This window comes from Myodes glareolus, chromosome 3, assembly GCF_982192425.1.
Source record: "Myodes glareolus chromosome 3, mMyoGla1.1, whole genome shotgun sequence".
Classification (NCBI taxonomy): Eukaryota; Metazoa; Chordata; class Mammalia; order Rodentia; family Cricetidae; genus Myodes; species Myodes glareolus.
In genome coordinates, this window is record NC_142028.1 from 128,709,181 (window position 1) to 128,727,619 (window position 18,439).

The window sequence follows — 18,439 nt, forward strand, 5'->3', positions numbered from 1 at the left end:
CTAGGAAGCTTCGAGAAAGACTGTATTAAACAGTTATTTAAACAAGTTACTTCAAGCTCTAAGCCTCAGTTTTCTCTGTAAAATATGGATAACAGTATCTTCTGCAGTGACTGGTAGCGATGAGACAGTCTGTACAGTGCCAGTCATTGAAGAAGACATGGTTATCCCATTTTTAAAAAGATTCATTCTTATTTGATGTGTATGGGTGTTTGGTCTGCATGTGTGTCTGTGTACCGTGTGGATGCAGAGGTAGAAGAAGCATCAGAGTCTCTGGCACTGGGCATTCCAGACAGTCTGATTCAGAAGTACTGATTTCGGCAGGGATGTGTTGGGGGAGGGGTGCTGACTGAGGTGCAGTAAGCTGTCAGACAAAAGCCAGGTTATGTTAAGAGTAAAGTGAACTCCAGGTATTTGAGCCTTTTCACTTTATAGAAAAAAGTTAAGAGACAGGAATGGGGACACATACCTGTAATCCCCAGGAGGACTACGTGAGCTACTTATGAGATCTGAGAACCAAACCCAGGTCCTCTACAAGAGCAGTTAAGTGCTGTTAACTGCTGAACCCTTGGTCCTGTTATCCCCAAACTTCGAGGAGCAGAGTAAGCTGTCTACAGTTCCATAGCTAGCAAGCAGTACAAGAGTTCTGGTCCTGCCCAGCTGATCAAAAGCTGGGCTCTTGTCCACCATCCTCACCTGTCCTTGGAACTAATGCTGCTTGCTAGGAATACAGATTCCAGGGCTCTGTATCTCAGTGGTAGAGCACTTGCCTTGCATGTGCAAGCCCTAGATTTGACTGTAGCACTAAAAAAAAGTTCAGGCTCTTGGCTTCGTCCAAATCTGAATTTCCAGCCATTGTGGAAACAAAGAACACAGACTCTCATGTGACAGTTACTCTTCTTAGATGATGTGATGTGGGATTCCCCTCTGTATGCTGTGAATACCATTGGTTAATAAAGAAACTGTCTTGAGCCTGTGCAGGGCAGAATAGAGGTAGGTGAGGAAAACTAAACTGAATACTGGGAGAAAGAAGGCGGAGTCAGGAGAAGCCATGTTGCCCTGCCAGAGAGAGACCCTGGACAGAACCTTGCCGGTAAACCACAGCCATGTGGCGATACACAGATTAATAGAAATCGGTTAAATTAAGATGTAAGAGCTAGCCAATAAGAGGCTAGAACTAATGGGCCAAACAGTGATTTAATTAATACAGTTTCTGTGTGGTTATTTTGAGGCTGAGCAGCTGGGAACAAACAAGATGTCTCCTCACTACAAGCAGGTACTTGTTACATGAACCCAACATGACCAAGTTGATACTCTGGCTGTCTACCAACAGGCACATTTCCAGATGTAGTTTCTCTGCACACAGAGTTGTCTTTACTACATGCAGTCTTAGTCCTTGGTCTCCCCTAGCTCCTGCAGTGCTAACATGTAAGAGCTGTGTACTGTTGGAAAAGAGAGAAACAGACCAACAACCAAAACTGTTCAAAATAGAAATTTATTAAAGTGTATTTGTTTATAATTCCCAAAGCTTAAAACCATCTTTTCATTGAGTCAATAAGGTACTTGAATATACACGCTATACATGTAGCAATGACTGCCATGTGTGTGTATGTGTGTACCTTTCACCATGCATCCCAGGCTAGCCTGAAACTCTCTGTCTCTTAACTTTTTTCTGTAAGTGAAAAGGCTCAAATACCTGAAGTTCACTTAACTCTTAACAATACCTGGCTTTGGTTTGACTGCTTATTGCACCTCAGTCAGCACCCCTCCCGCAACATAACTCTGCTGAATCAGTACTTCAGTGACTGACTCATTAGGTGTTAGCAGCAAGTAAGTAATAAGAGGCAGCCAGCTCTGTTAGGAAATGCTGTTTTCTGTGATGCACACAAGAGGACCGGGGAAGGCCCTGGTCACAAGACTGACCTGGTGCGGGCAGTGCTGCCAGATGAGCTCATCTGCACAGTGGACATGTCTGTAGCCTTGCTAACAGTCCTGTCTCTCTGCCTCTAATCAGATCAGACTCCTAAGAAAGGGAGACATGTCTCAGCAGACACTGCTGTCATCATGAACACAGTGAGTTCATTTTTTTTTTTGTATTGATGTGCAGAATTGCCAATGAGGAGTTCAAAGTGAAAACTTGTTTTGTCAATGGCAGTCTTTATGTGTTCCAAGGCAAAATGGTGAGAAGGTGCTGGCATGGTCCATCCCCCAAGACTGGAGATGCCCCTGGCATTAAGGCACAAAGCAGAAGAGGGTATCCAGGTTCCATGGCCTTCCTCACTGAAGCTCTTTGGAAAATTTTAATTTGCAATCTGAGATCTATGATCACAGCCTGGCTACTCTGCCTCCAGGTTCCAGTCTCTCCATGTTCCCTTTGGTCACAGCCACTTGCTTAAGGCACCACAGGAGGCCTGGGCCCTTTGTAGTCCAGGTTGGGAGGGGAGGTAGCTCCAGGGACCATTTGCTGGCTTCAGTTCAATGCTGCCAGGAACTGGGAAAGAGGTGAGCAATGGCCATCATAAGAAACAGCAGCTGGAAGCACAATGCCTGGAGCAGAGGCCCCAGCTCTCTCCAGATCTCAGCACCTACTGGCCCACTAAGTCATGCTGAGAAGTGGGTAGGCTAGGTAATAGCCCACACCCAAGCCCACGATCGCACCGAGGAAAATCCAGGTGTTGTAGGACATTATAGCCAGCATCACAAAGTAGCCAAGGACCACCTGAATGACATGGACTAGGGACTGGCCAAAGTAACACAAAAACCACCTAGGCATAAAAGAGAAACAAGTTAGTTAAACAGGGATGAGCAGATGTGTTTTGTTAGGGACAGAAAGCTCTGGAGTCCCAGCACAACATATTTTACCTAGCAGAGATTTCTCTCCAAAAAGATATCCCCACCACATTTAGCTCTGAGCTTCCTGCCATCCTAGGCAAATGGGGAAGCCATTATGGTTTATATAGTCAATTTTGTCTAACAAGGAATAAGAAGAAATCATTGGGAAGCCAGTCTCTCCCTTGAATTGAATGTGGGAGGTGGAGGACCCATGAAAAGAACAGGGACTTGGGTGCCTATTAAATCTCTGAACCTTTTGAGTAATTTTTTTTTTTAATCAGTAAAACACTGGATGGTTATGAGACACCCAGGTAAGGTGATGTAGCAGGCACACTCGTTAAGCATAGGTGAGGTTGCAGGCAGGGCCTGCAGCACAGAAAACATGCCTCCCTCTCCCATCAAGTGGGACACTTGCAGTTCTTGCTTCGGTACAGCTGCAGTTCTCTTGTGTTTGGGAGCCTGGTGACAGGCCTGCAGCATAGGTTTAAAGTTCCCTGCAGTTCTCTGAGAAATCCTTGGGATCCAACAAGAGGCTGCTCGATAGGTAGCTTTGGCCCAGATACCATAGACCTGGGCTCTAATTCATCTTACTAAATACTCCCTGGGGCCCAAATTATCTTTCTATGTGTGAGGCTAATGTTCTCTGGGCCCAGCCACCTGACAGGCGAGAGTGACTGCTCTGGCCATCCTACTCATGGTTTGTACCTGAGGCGGTGGCCATTGGCTGGAGTTGATCTGGAGCCTGTAGAATCCTGGTCTGATTCCAGGATGAGCTGCTGGCTAGTGGTATTAGGCAGGTTCTCCAGAGTCTTCTGGAGCAACTTGGCTTTGGCAACCTTGATGCCTTCATACAGTACAGCCAGGAGCAAGACAACCAGCACTGAGAGGGCCATGCCTGTGAAGAGGCAAAGGTGAAAAATAGGTTTGGGTGTGCCATGTCCTGCATGGCGATTGCAGATAATAATAGTGTATCACGTTTCATAAAAGCTAGGAGAGGATTTTACATGTTCTCATCATGAACAAATGATAGAAATATGAAGACACAGGTAGGCTGGCCCTGATTTGAATGCTACTTAACCTAGGCATGTACTGAAACATCTCAAAGCGCCACATAAGATGGACAGTTTTTGCTAGTTAAAGATAAGTAAGTGGGTCAGGTGTGGTGACATGCATTAACAAGTAGAAGTAGATTTCTGAGAAGGAGGAGGAGAAGAAGAGGAAGTAGGAACTGGTGGCAGCGGCAGCGGCAGCAGCCACCTCTGCTGTATTCCCAGCACTGGGGAAGCCAACACAGCCGGATACCTGGGCTTGCTGGCTAGTCCGGCCTAGCTTACTAGGCAGATTCCAAGTCAGTTAGACACCCTGTCTTAAAAACAAGGATGCCATCTGATGAACAGTCAAGGTTGTCTTCTGACATGCACATGGACATGCACACAGATGCACATCCACTTCCACACATAAGTGTACATGCATATAAATAAAGAAGCAAGATGGATGTTGGGCACAGGCTGTATGTAACTCCAGGTACTCTGATGGCTGAGAGATCACAGTTTACTGCTGGCCTGGACTAGAGTGGATTCCAAGCTAACCTAAACAATTTAGTGAGACTATATCTCAAAAAGTAAAAAGGCCCAGAGACAGAATGCTTGCCTAGCACAAGTGAAGCTCAAGGTTTGATCCCCAGTGCCTCAGAACAAGCAAGCCAGGCTGTAGAGCTCACTGAAAAGCACTGCTTCTCCCCCAGACACTCCCCAGGGGACTATCCCAGGAGTCAGGACAGCCCACTCTCCACTCACTCTGAATCCACTCCAGCCACTGGTCTCTTCCTCCTCACCTTCATTAAGCTCAGACCTTCATCATCCCTTTGCTTCTCTAGACATTTCTTAGTAGTTCTGACATACTGGAATGTGGTTTCTCATTCGGCAGAGCCAGGGTTTGAGGGTGAAGAAGCTACACAGCACTATCCAAATAGCTCCCCCACATTCTGCACACATCTCTATAAAGATTTCTTGCAAATGGAGGGGTGTATACCTAGAGGCATACATTTTTCACGTGTAGGTATACCAGAAACCCTGGGAGAGGGTATGGCAGGAGAGCAACAAGTTAGAACACAGTGGGTGTTTATTTTCCTCTTTGCCCAATTTTCCTAAATATTGTCTATTAGTATTCCACGTATTACATTTATAGAGAAAAATCCAACAAGTTAGAGAATAGTAAGTATTTATTTGTGCCTCTAGGAAAATGAACTCTGATGCTACCTGTGTTTTACAACACAAGATAATCCAAAGTATTTTATGAGGCTTTATGGCATAAGAATATATTTGGAACTAGGAATGGTAGTGCATACCTGTGATCTCAGCACTGAGGAAGCTGAGGTAGGTGGATTGTGAGTTTACAACCAGCTTGGGCTAAAGACTAAGATACCCTGTATTCAATAAACACTTGCTAGTGGGAGCTTATATGTGCCAACGACTTGTGGTTGAAGCTCCTAAGTAGGTCAGTACCTCAGGAAGGAGAGGAACCAGTATTCCATAAGAAGACTGGAACACTCAGCCTTGCTCCTAGACTCTGGGAACAGACAGGCTGCAGGCTGAGTTGATCACCACCGGCTAGTGGCTTATTTATGCCTATGTAAAGCATTTCCCTGAGTTCTAAGAGTTGCTTCAGCAAATGATTGATGGCAGTTGTTGGGTCATAGCCTTGATTTTACTCACTTGCATCCAGCTTCATCATCCAACTCCCACAGGACATGGCCTCCCTTCTGTTCATACCCATCTGCCTTATTTTTCCCAGGTTACTCTATAGTATCTATGATAGAGTGTAAGTTTCAAAGATGTTCACTCCCATATATCCTACCCGCACCCTCCTTCCAAACATGAGATGGGAGCCATGTTCCCTCCCTTTTAGTCTGGAAGGGTCAAAGGATCAGTCAATAAGTGAAGATAATGCTATGTAACTTCAAAGTGTAGGTTTTATTTTTTTTTATATGAATGTGTGTATGTGTGCATATTCATGTGTGTGCATGCACATGTGTGTAGAAATCAGGGGTCAACATTAGGTATCTTCTAGTGTTCTCTACCTTGTTTTTTTTAGACTGCATCTCTTGCTGAAGCTAAAGATAGGCTGCCTGGCTAGCAAGTCCCAGGAATTCTCCTGTCTCTACTCTTCAGTGCAAGGATTACAGTGGATGCTGCCATGCCTGTCTTTTACATGGGTGCTAGGAACCAAATTAAGGTCTTGATGCTAATTCAGCAAGCACCAACTGAGTCTTCTTACCTTCATGCATTTTACCCATGTTCTTTTTAGGATACTTGCTCTTAAAACCTAGCCATTCTACCGTGAGGAAGCCCACACTATAGGAAGAGCCACTGTGAGGCTCAGATGAAGCCCAGCTGAGGCTGCAGCTCACAACAAGGACAAGACTCTAAACACTTCTCAAAAGACTGTATCTAGCCACTGTCTAGCTCCACTGCATGAGAGGCCCTGAGTGTAGACTGCTTAGTTAGCATAGCCAACCCACAGAATCGTAGTGAGATACTAACAAAGTGGTGTTATACTTCACGGCTTAGTCTGTAGCTGGACAATGGCCATCCATTGAAGGGAAGGGCATAACTGCCAGAGCAGGCATCTGAATTATTTCCAGCCTGCCTTTGAATAATAAATGCACAGTTCTAGCTCAATGTGCCTTCACTGCCCACAGAAAATAAAGAGAACCCAGGTTTTCTGCCGCCTGGCACTGACTTTCCCGAATCTTACCTGTAGGACTGTGGACTCTCCAGAAATCAAACAGAAGCACAGCCTCATCTGAGAAGACAAAATGCATCTGAAAGAGATGGGGGTCAGCATCACAGGAGGCTTGGACACAGGTCCTGCTTCCTAATGCTCTCCAGCAGTTGCCTTGGGAAACCTGGGGCTATAGGACTTACATTCTGGAAGGTCCACCAGAAGCCACATGGAAGAGGAGCGGCTTTCCCAAGTGTGTCAACAGCACCTATAACTGAGCCCTGCTCTATGTGGAAGTGAAGATGGGGAGTGCCTACCCTCACAATGCCAACCACATGGAGATGTCCCCTCCAAACTCAGTAGGAAGCCCTATGCCAAGCCTTATATTCTGGCTCAGCGTTTTGCTTAGTTCTGGAACACATCCCCAGAGCCAGCAGCAAGTCCTCTTTGTCCCAGTGAACCTGAACAGATGTGACAGTTTTTGTCAAGCAAGGCTAAGGACAGATGCCTCCCATCTGTTCACCACACACACCTACTCCTTCACGAGTCTCCTTGCTGACCCCAGTCTGTAGCCAGCACTGAGAAGGTGAGGAAGGTGGAGAACTTGCCTCGAATATGTGAGGCCCTTGTTTCAACCCCTAGGACCATTAAAAACATAAAAAAGGAACACATTGATTCAGTCCAACTCCCTCTCCTTTAATTCCATCTCAACTGCAAACGGGAAAGGGGAGCCCCGAAAAAGAAATGGGATTTTCCCTGGGCACGCTTTGTGAGGGGCTTGGTAGCTTCTGATGAGTGTTTCAGGGAGAGGACCTGGGGAGAGAGTGTGGGTTCTCGGAAAGGCTGTCGGAGTTTGAACCGAGACAGGCTTCAGTGCAGGTGGAGAGACAGGAAAACAAGGCTAGCAGTCCCTTTGTCTGGAAGCTGTGCCATTGGGCATTCTCTGGCCACTGTGACACCAGAGCCATTAACTTGTTTGTAGGTAACAGCCCCAAGTCACAGATTATATGCATCTACCTTTTTCTTCTTCCAACTTCTCAAAATTGATCATCAAAAGACATAATAAAGAACAGTAGGCTGTGAAAAAAGAAAGCGCCAGCGACCTCTTGCAGGAGCAGGCCTGAGCCAGAGACCTCTGCAGGAGCAGGCCTAAGACAGTGACCTCAGCAGGAGCAGCCCCAAACAAGCAAGCTCCATAGGAACAGGCCTGAACAACCTCCAGGATTGCAGACCAATTCCCTGAGCGCTGAGCGACCTCCAGGAACACCACATGACCTCCGGGGTGACTGGAACCGTGGCCCTGACAGCACCAGGAGGAGCAACCATCTAAGCCTCAGATCCACTGGCACCAGGAAGATTTATCACCAGAGACACAGCCCCAACTACACCAATCAGAGAAAAAGATAGGTAGACAAGGTAAGAACACACTCAACACCACAAAGAGCAACACGACATCAACAAAAACTAGTGGCCCTACAACAGCAAGACTTAAACACCCAAATATAGATGAAGCAGAAGAAAATGACCTAAAAAATAACTTTAGGATAATGTTTGAGGTGCTTTAAAAGGAAATGAAAAATTCCCTCAAAAAATTGGAGGAAAAGACAAACAAAAAATTGGAAGAAATCAACAAATCACTTAAAGAAAACCATGAGAAAGCAATCAAACAGATGAAAGGAATGATTCAAGACTTGAAAACAGAATAAAGACAATAAAGCAAACACAAACCAAGGAAATTCTGGAAACAGAAAATATGAGAAAATGCTCAGGAATCACAAATGCAAGCATAAACAGCAGAATACAAGAGAAAGAAGAGAGAATCTCAAGTGCTAAAGATACAATAGAGGAAATAGACTCATTGGGCAAAGAAAATATTACATCTAACAAAAGATTAATACAGGACTATATCCAGGAAATTTAAGAGACCATGAAAAGACCAAGCTTAAGAATAACGGATAAAAGGATAAGTCCAACTAAAAAGCACAGAAAATATATTTAACAAAATCATAGAAGAAAACTTTCCCAATCTAAAGGAAGATATTCCTATGAAGATACAGAAAGCTTACAGAACACCAAATAGACTGGAATGAGGAAAAAAAGGTCCCCTTGCCACATAATAATCAAAATACTAAACATACAGAATAAAGGAAGAATATTAAGAGCTGCAAAGGAAAAAGGCCAAGTAACACATAAAGGTGGACCTATCAGAATTACACCTGACTTCTCATTGACAATGAGAAGAGACAATGAAAGCCAGGTCGTGGTCAAGTGTTATGCAGACATTAAGAGACCACAGATGCCAGCCCAGACTACTATACCCAGCAAAACTTTCAATCACCATAGGTGGACAAAACAAGATATTCCATGACAGAACCATATTTAACCAATATCTATTCACAAACCCAGCCCTACAAAAGTACTACAAGAAAAACTCCAACCCAAGAAAGTTAGCTACATCCACAAAAACACAGAACATAGATGATCTCACAGCAGCAAATCCCAAAGAATGGAAAAAACACACCATAATATCACCTACAATGAAACATAAAAGGAACTAGCAATCATTGGTCATTAATATTCCTTAATATAAATGGACTCAACTCTCCTATAAAAGACACAGGCTAACAGATTGGATATGAGAACAGAATTAATCCTACTTCAGCATACAAGAAACACAATTCAACCTTAAAGACAGACATCACCTCAAAGTAAAGGGTTGGGAAAAATTTTCCAATCAAATGGACCTAAGAAACAAGCAGGTATAGCTATCCTAATATCTAACAAAATAGACTTCAAACTAAAATCAATCAAAAATGACAAATAAGGACATTTCATATTAGTCACAGGAAAAATCCATCAAGAAGAAATCTGAATACTGAACATCTATGCCCCAAATACAAGGGCATCCTCATATGTAAAAGAAACACTTCTAAAGTTTAAATCACACATTAAACCCCACACACTATAATAGTGGGAGACATCAACACTCTCCTCTCACCATTGGACAGGTCAGTCAGACAAAATGAACAGAAAAATAAGGGAACTAACAGATGTTATGACTCAAATGCACTTAACAGACATCTATAGAACATTTCATCAAACATAAAAGAATATACCTTCTTCTCAGCACCTCATGGACCCTTCTCAAAAATTGACCACATACTAGGGAACAAAGCAAACCTCAACAGATACAAAATAACTGGAATAACCCCATGTATCTTATCAGATCACCATGACTTAAAACTAATTCCAGAAAGACCACAAACACATGGAAATTAAACAATGCTCACCTGAATCATCAATGGGTCAAGGAAGAAATAAACAAAGAAATTAAAGACTTTCTAAAATTAAATGAAAATGACCACACAACATACCCAAATTTAAGGGACACAATGAAAGCTCTGTTAAGAGAAAAAGTTCATAGCACTAAATGCCTACATAAAGAAGCTGGTAAAATCCCACACTAGTGAGTTAACAGAACACCTGAAAACTCTAGAACAAAAAGAAGTAAACTCATCCAAGAGAACTAGATAGCAGGAAATAATCAAATTGAGAGCTGAAATCAACAAACTAGAAACAAAGAAAACAATACAAAGAATCAATGAGACAAAGAGTTGGTTCTTCGAGAAAATAAAAAAAAAATAGTTTATCCAAAAAAATCTTTATCCAAACTAACCAAAAGGCAGAGAGAGACTATCCAAATTAACAAAATCAGAAATGAAAAGGCAGATATAACAACAGACATGGAGGAAATACAGAGCATCATCAGGTCATATTTCGAAAACCTGTACTCCACAAAATTGGAAAACTTAAAGGAAATGGACAACTTTCTGGATAAATATCACTTACCAAAATTAAATCAAGACCAGATAAGCAAATTAAATAGACCTATAACTGCTGAAGAAATAGAAACAGTCATCAAAAGTCTTTCAACCAAAAAAGCCCAGGGCAAGATGGTTTTAGCACAGAATTTTACAAGATTTTCAAAGAAGAACTAATACCAATACTCCTCAAATTGTTCCACACAATAGAAACAGAAGGAACATTGCCAAACTCTTTTTATAAGGTTACAATTACTCTGATAGCCAAACCACACAAAGCCATTACTAACAAAGAGAATTACAAATCAATCTCACTCATGAACACTGATGTAAAAATACTATAATACTAGCAAACTGAATCCAAGAACACACCAGAAAAATCATCCACGATCAAGTTGGCTTCATCCCAGAGATGCACGAAAATCTGTCAATGTAACCCACCATATAAACAAACTGAAAATAAATAAAACAAACAAACCACATGATTCTCATTAGATTCTGAAAAAGCCTTCAACAAAATACAACATCCCTTTATAATAAAGGTCCTGGAGAGAGCAGGGATACAAGGAATATACCTATACATAATAAAGGCAATATACAGCAAGCCAACAGCCAACATCAAACTAAATGGAGAGAAACTCAAAGCGATCCAACTTAAGACAGGAACAAGACAATCTTTCCATATCTAGTAAATATAGTACTTGAGGTTCTAACTAGAGCAATAAGACAACAAAAGGAGATCAAGGGGATACAAATCGGAAAAGAAGAAGTCAAATTTTGTTTTCTGATGATATGATCAGTGACCCCAACATAAGTGACCCCAAAAATTCTACCAAGGAACTTCCACAACTCATAAACACCTTCAGTAATGTAGCAGGATACAAGATTAACTTGAAAAAATCAGTAGCCCTCCTGTACACAGATGATAAATGGGCTGAGAAAGAAATCAGAGAATCAACACCCTTCACAATAGCCACAAATAGCATAAAATATCTCGGAGTAACTCTAAACAAACAGGTGAGAGACTTGTATGACAAGAACTTTAAATCTTTGAAGAAAGAAATTGAAGAAGACACCAAAAAATGAAAAGATCTCACATGCTCTTGGGTAGGTAAAATTAACATAATAAAATGGCAATCTTACCAAGAGCAATCTACAGATTCAATGCAATGCTCATCAAAATCCCAGCAAAATTCTTCACAGACTTAGAAAGAATGGTACTCAACTTTATATGGAAAAGCAAAAAACCCAGGATAGCCAAAAAAATCCTGTACAATAAAAGAACTTCTGAAGGAATCACAATCCCTGACATCAAACTCTACTACAGAGCTACACTACTGAAAGCAGCCTGGTATTGGCATAAAAACAGATAGGAGGACCAATGGAACTGAATGGAAGACCCAGATATTAATCCACACACCTACGAACACCTGATTTTTGACAAAGAAGGAAAAAATATCAAATGGAAAAAAGAAAGCACATTTAGCAAGTGGTGCTGGCATAACTGGATATCAACATGAAGAAGAATGAAAATAGATCCATATCTATCACCATGCACAAAACTCAAGTCCAAATGGATCAAAGATCTCAACATAAAGCCAGCGACACTGAACCTTATAGAAGAGAAAAGTGGGAAATACACTTCAATGCACACGAGACTACTTCCTAAATATAACCCCAGTAGCACAGGCACTGAGAGAAACAATTAATAAATAGGACTTTCTGAAACTGAAAAGCTTCTGTAAAGTAAAGAACACGGTCAACAAGACAAAACAACAGCCTACAGAATGGGAAAAGATCTTCACTAACCCCACATCAGACAGAGGTCTGATCTCCAAAATATATAAAGAACTCAAGAAATTAGTCATAAAAAGAATAATCCATTAAAAACTGGAACTCTCAGCAGAGTAATCTAAAATGGCTGAAAGACACTTAAGGAAATGCTCAACATCCTTAGTCATCAGAGAAATGCAAATCAAAACAACTCTGAGATTCCATCTTACAACTGTAAGAATGGCCAAGATCAAAACACTGATAACAACTTATGCTGGAGAGGTTGTAGGGAAAAGTTAACACTTCTGTATTGCTAGTGGGAGTGCAAGCTGGTACTGCCCCTTTGGATGTCAGTGTGGCGATTTCTCAGAAAATTAGGAAATAACCTTCCTCACGACCCAGTAATACCACTTTTGGGTTTATATCCAAAGGATGCTCAATTGTGCCACAAGGACATGTGCTCAACTATGTTCATAGCAGCATCGTTTGTCATAGCCAGAACCTGGAAACAACCTAAATGCCCCTTGACCAAAGAATGGATAAGAAAAATGAGGTACATTTACACAGCAGAAAAAAAACAACAACATCTTGAATTTTGCAGGCAAATGGATGGAGCTAGAAAACATCATTTTGAGTGAGGTAACCCAGACCCAGAAAGACAATTATCATGTACTCACTCATAAGTGGTTTTTAAACATAAAGCAAAGAAAACCAGTCCACAAATCACAATCCCAGAGAACCTAGACAACAATGAGGACCCTAAGAGAGACACACATAGATCTAATCTAGTGGGAAGTAGAAAAAGACAAGATCTCCTGAGTAAATGGGGAGCATAGGGACCTTGAGAGAAGGTTGAAGGGTAGGGGAGAGGCAGGGAGGGAAACAGAGAAAAATGTAGAGCTCAATAAAAATCAATTAAAAAAAAGTTTTAACCTCGCCTCTAAAAAAAACAAAAAACAAAACAAAACAAAAAACAAATACCCCCCCCCAAAAAAAAAACCCTAAAGGATTTCATGAGAACCACAGTCAGAGATGACTCTGTAATCAAGTCTGGGGGAAGCTGGAATAGCTCAACAGCTCTCTTTCCTGCCCGAAGGCACAGCCTAGAGCCCTGCCTCCTGCCCACTCCTTTTCTCATTGGACGGACTCTAACCCGGGAGAGTGCTGATCTTTTCTGATTTCTGTTGGCATGTTGGCCAGCAGGATTTTGCCCAGACAGACTGGTTTCAGAGTCTGTGCTCTCAATACAGCCTTAAAGCCCAAGAGGGAGTTATGAAATGCCTAGGGTTATACTGTGAGGTGGTGGCAGCAGCAGGAATAGAACTCATGTCTTCATACCTGACCCTCATTCGACATAAGTAAACAAAACTAATTTGTGGAGAAAATTTTTTACTTTTTGTTTGTTTTATACATACATATATATGGAGAGAGAGAGAGAGAGAGAGAGAGAGAGAGAGAGAGAGAGAGAGCGAGCACCTCACCATGTATTGGAACTTGCTATGTATTATGTATACCAGATCTATCTGCCTCTGCCTCCCAAGTGCTTCGGTTAAGGCATGCAACACTTTATCTGGCAAAAAATACTTTTATTTTTAATTATGTGTATAAGTGTGTACCTGTGTGTGAGTTTTTGCATGTGCCCACAGAAGAGGGTACCAGATTCCTCCTGGAGCTACAGTTGCAGGTAGCTGTGAGCTACCCAAGGATGACATGCATTCTGGGACCCAAATTGGATTCTCTGCAAAAGCAGAACACAATCTTAACTACTGAACCATTACATTTTGTTTTGTTCAGGATCTTGTGTAGTCCCGGCTGGCCTTGAATTTGAGAATAATTGTGAACTTCTGATTCTCCTAATTCCAGCTTCTGAGTGCTGGGATAACAAGAATGCACCACCACACTAGGTTTCTGTGGTATTGGGGATTCTGTGTGTGCTAGACAAGCACTCGACCAACTGAGTCTTTGTTAGTTAACAAATGACTTTGTTGTTAGTCATTTCCAAAAAAGATGTGAAAATAGCAGAGACAAAGTCACACTGGAGAAAAGAAGGGAAGAAGCTAGGAAAGGAGGAAAATATAGGAGAAAAGGCATCCATGCAATCACAGTGGTGGTGCTTAGGACTTTAAGGATAGCGAGGCAAACAAGACCATGGTATGTGAGGACAGGGAAGAAAAGTCAGTGCTTAAGGCACTACAGCTGAAAAACAGGATACAAAGCAAGGGGGTAGAGGTGAGGAGAAAAGACGCCTGGGCGGACCACAGATGTGAGTAATCCTGGTTCCACACACACGGGGCATTAGAGGTGAACCACTGAGGGCAGAGACTGTCAACAAGTCCCACGCTGCCCAGGGAGCTTACTGAAGGATGTCATGTTCCCTTAAGACCCCAGAGCTTTACTAAAAATGCAGTGCCCGGGCTTCTTAGACCTGTCAATCAGAACCCAGGGGAAGAGTCAGATGACTCATTGGAGGAAAGGGTTCGGATGCTCACTGGGCATGGTACAGTTTGAACAGAGGAGCAAAGCCTAGTGGTCAGAACAGATTCTGAAGGTGAACATCCTGTATCTGCCTTCCTTTTCTGCTAGGACCTTGAGCAAGCCACACAACAAGCTCCTACTAGAGCTCAGTCTCCCCATCTGTAAAATGGGGACTGAACCCCAGGAAGTCTTTTTCCCTGGTTTGGCTTTACTTCCTCAGATCCCTGTGAACTTTGTGTAGACAGGCTCCCACTGTGAGTTCATGTCTACTCTGAAACACAACAGAGGACAAGAGGAAACAAAACATGAGTTTGCCTCTCTGTGAGTGGAGAGGAAGCCTCATCCATGGGTCCTCCGTTCCCTACGTTCAAACCCTGTAGACCAGACCTGAAAACAGGCATGGCTGCCTTACTCATACCTTTCATTCTGAAAGGAGTCTGACTTTCAGAAGACCCAGAGGAGAGTGAAATCATCTGACTGAAGAGCAGGCCATGCAGCCCTTGGCCTTCCAAGGGCCTGCATAGGCTTGTACTGCATTCATCTCCTACCAGTATCTCCCCCAGCCCAACATCTCTACTATTGCCAGCAACTGTTAACAGGGCCTTTGTTTAAAGGTCCATGAATTCAGTCACGGAACTTTCTAGAAAGCATGAGTTACTCTTTAAATTGCAGCATCTTTCATAAGCACTCTGGGTATTTCTGGAGCAAGAATCTGTAGCGGTATGGTTGGAGGAACAGTCGAAACCACCATGTCCCCAGCCTACTAGCTGGAGTTGGCCAGGTAAATTATGTAACAACTTCAAAATCATGTTGAACGATAAGCAGTTTATCTCCCTAATATGAAAGTAGTAGTTGGCAAACATATAAAGCTAAAATAGTACCAAATAGGAAAATCATTTTGAGTCCCACCATCCTGAGACGATGATGACCTGGAAAACTGCTCACACAGGGATAATATGATGACACAAGCATAGGGAGACTGCCAGGTGGGGGCTGTGCCCGTCACTCCACCCAGTCTGGCTGGTAAAGCAGCAGGCATGAATGGCATGTCTCCAGTAGCTAATTTAGTCACTCTGGAAGTTTCCACAACTCATTTTATTCTATCATTCTTGGGTCCAGGCCAACTACCTCAGGAGCAAAAAAGCAGTCAAGACCTTTTGCTGCCCACGGAAAGACCTACAGGCAGCAAACTTCTCTCAACAGTGTCTCCTTTCCTTGTGCTAGGAATGTGTAGACCCTGAGGATGCACATGAATGAGAGAAGGCACCGGGTAGCATTCGAATTGCTTAGCAGGGGAATGATAGCAGGCAGGAGCAGAGAGGCAGGGTGACCTGGGGAGGGAACAAAGCCACCTGTGGGAGGAGAGGCAAGTGTCTGGAACAGTTGGGAAGCAGGAGGCAGGCTCTCCTCAACTACCACTACCATATGGAACAATTCCACTTCCCTACAAAGTTCAAAACCTCTGATACCCCTGCCTTCCTCACTCCTTCTGTATTTTGAACTATGAAAGAAAGAAAGACCTAAAGAAAGAAAGAAAAGAAGGAAGAAGGGAAGAAAGAAAAAAAGAAAGGAAGGAAGCAAGGAAGGAAGAAAGAAAGAAAGAGGATCTAGAATCAGCACAGCCAGACTTACAAGAAGGGGCCGTAGCTTTAGTTGGCAGGTCTTGTGTTGAGATATGTAAGCGCAGGGCGCCAGTTGTGTTCCCACTGGGGATAATAAATCTGTGTCTCTGGCAGTTTATCTGTGCTTTATGAAGGGCGGCACCTCACAGAGGAGGGACCGTGGCCAAAAAACAGAGTCGTTCACAAAGGCTTGTTTTCTTTTTTCTAATTTGGGGTTAAACTTGAAGAAAAGCACCTTCGTTTTTTAACCAGACACTTCAAAAAGGGACGAAAGCCAGTGTGCTGCCGTTGACTGCCTGGGCACCTTTATCAAGGGGTTCCCATCTATTTTCCGTGTAAGAGATCAGCAGGAGGTGGAGTGTCTCTCTACCAAACAGCCTGGGTGGGCTTCCTGTCTTAGATTCCGAGACATTCTTTGTGAGATGAAGAAACTGATAGGATTTCCTCAAAGAGGAAGCAAGCGTCATTCTCTAAGGGAGAACCACCTCACCAGGAAAAGACGTCTGTTGAAAACGCTACTTTCAGATTCCGGGGGCAAAAAGCATAGGGAAGTAACTAGTTTTAAAGAAACAAACCCAAGAACGTGTCCAGGTCAGGCCGATCTGGGGGTGTGTGCTCAGTGCACGCGCGTGGGCTGCGCTGAACCCCGCAGGGCCTCCCCTTGGAGGAAACCTTTCTGCAATGCCTCGAATCTGGCTAGACCCCGGGAAGGGACCGCGGACAGCTGTCATCACTCTCTTCACCCACTTGGGGCTGGCCTGGTTGTAGTGACTGACACCCTGCAGGAGGGGACAAACTCCAGAGCAACAGCCCGCTTCACCTGCAGCGCCCCCAGCCCTACTCCAGCTGTGACAGCATCGCTGACAACCTCCTCTCCAGCCCTGGGCCACGGCCTGCGAAGATCTCCCGAGGGCCGCACAGCCGCCCATCTCCGTCCCCTCCGCTGCGAAACGCAGAACTCACCGCCGTGGTGCGCGCACTGGGCGGCCGCCCGGGTCGCGTCAGTCCGCTCGCGGCTCCGGACTCGGCTAGATTGCAGCTGCTACCGCACCCCCGCCGCGCGGCTCACGTGGCCAGGGCGAGGCGGCGCGCGGGAGCCTGGGAGTTGTGGTCCTCACTCGCCCCACCTCACGACCCAGGCCACGCCCCCCCCCCGCGGGGGACCCGCGGTCCCACCTCCCCACCCCCAGTCCAGGCTTCTCTGACGCCGGGTTTCCTCAATCCCCAACAAACCCGGCCGCCTGCAATTGACTTTGCCTTGGCAATTATCATAAAAATGTTTATTGCTTTTTTATTTGATCAGACACCTAAATAATCATCCCAGAAACACAATAGCAACAATTAGGAGTACATTAAATCAATAACGCTCCAGTTGCCACTTTATCCTCTCTAGTTTGATAAGCTAACAGCAGTGCACAGTTGTAATTTTCTTTCTTGTGTGCATTGAACTATGATTATGTTTCTTTCTATATTGCACAATTTTTCCTCTTCCTTGTAGGTAATACAAAATCTTAGTTCTCTTGGCTACATTAGCAGATTATCACAGACTGAAGGCTTATAAATCATGGGCATTTATTTCTCACAATTCCCAGTCCAAGATAGGATACAGATCCCAAGTCTCCCCAGGGCTGCTTTTGGCTTGCAGACCGCTCTCTTCTCAGTCTCCCTTCACACATACTAATTTGTATTTATTACTAGGTTAATAAACTTTTTCTCTTAGTAGTATTTCCGTTTTTGTATACTGTTTTTTGTTTCATTGACCTAGTTTTAGCAGGGATGTATATCAAACTTTAAACACTATTTAAAACTTTCTTTTCTAAAAGTCAACAATCTTTTATATAAGCTATTAAATACACTTGGTAATCCTTTGCCAACCAATCTGCCCATACATTCTCTTACAAGAATTCTTATCCAGGGTTAGCTGAGACCTTGAGACTGAAATCTGCTCTTTCAACTCAAATCCTAAGTTCTGGAGTATTAGCCATGAGGTCTCAGACAAACTGCTTTACATATCTGAGGTTCAGCTTTCTGATAAGATTTTTAAAAGTGTAATAAAGTCTATGTTATAGAGGTGTTGAAAGGCTTAAATGAAAACATGTGTTGAGTTCTCAGCATTAAACCTGGCAGTGGAACGTTGCTTGATAAATGGAAGCCATTGTCATCATTAACAGCAAACATTTCCTCCCTCTGAGAGAA

General features: G+C 43.4%; 1 protein-coding gene across 1 annotated transcript; it reads right to left on the reverse strand.

Annotated features, from left to right (window-relative positions):
- Positions 1 to 1,473: 1,473 nt before the first annotated feature.
- Slc31a2 (solute carrier family 31 member 2) lies at positions 1,474 to 17,308 on the reverse strand. Its single transcript, XM_048459209.3, has 4 exons — positions 17,207 to 17,308; positions 6,586 to 6,652; positions 3,535 to 3,724; positions 1,474 to 2,762 (listed from the first exon to the last, which is right to left on the reverse strand). Exons 2-4 carry the CDS (start codon positions 6,650 to 6,652, stop codon positions 2,594 to 2,596), a joined length of 426 nt encoding a protein of 141 aa, XP_048315166.2. The 5' UTR covers positions 17,207 to 17,308; the 3' UTR covers positions 1,474 to 2,593.
- Between the last annotated feature and the right edge of the window lie 1,131 nt (positions 17,309 to 18,439).

Coding starts and splice junctions, on each gene's coding strand:
- Slc31a2 (XM_048459209.3), bottom strand. CDS start 6,652: ATGCATTTTGTCTTCTCAGATGAGGCTGTGCTTCTGTTTGATTTCTGG. Junction 3,725..6,585: donor GAGAGTCCACAGTCCTACAG/GTAAGATTCGGG, acceptor GCCTCTTCACAG/GCATGGCCCTCTCAGTGCTG. Junction 2,763..3,534: donor GCCAATGGCCACCGCCTCAG/GTACAAACCATG, acceptor TTTTATGCCTAG/GTGGTTTTTGTGTTACTTTG.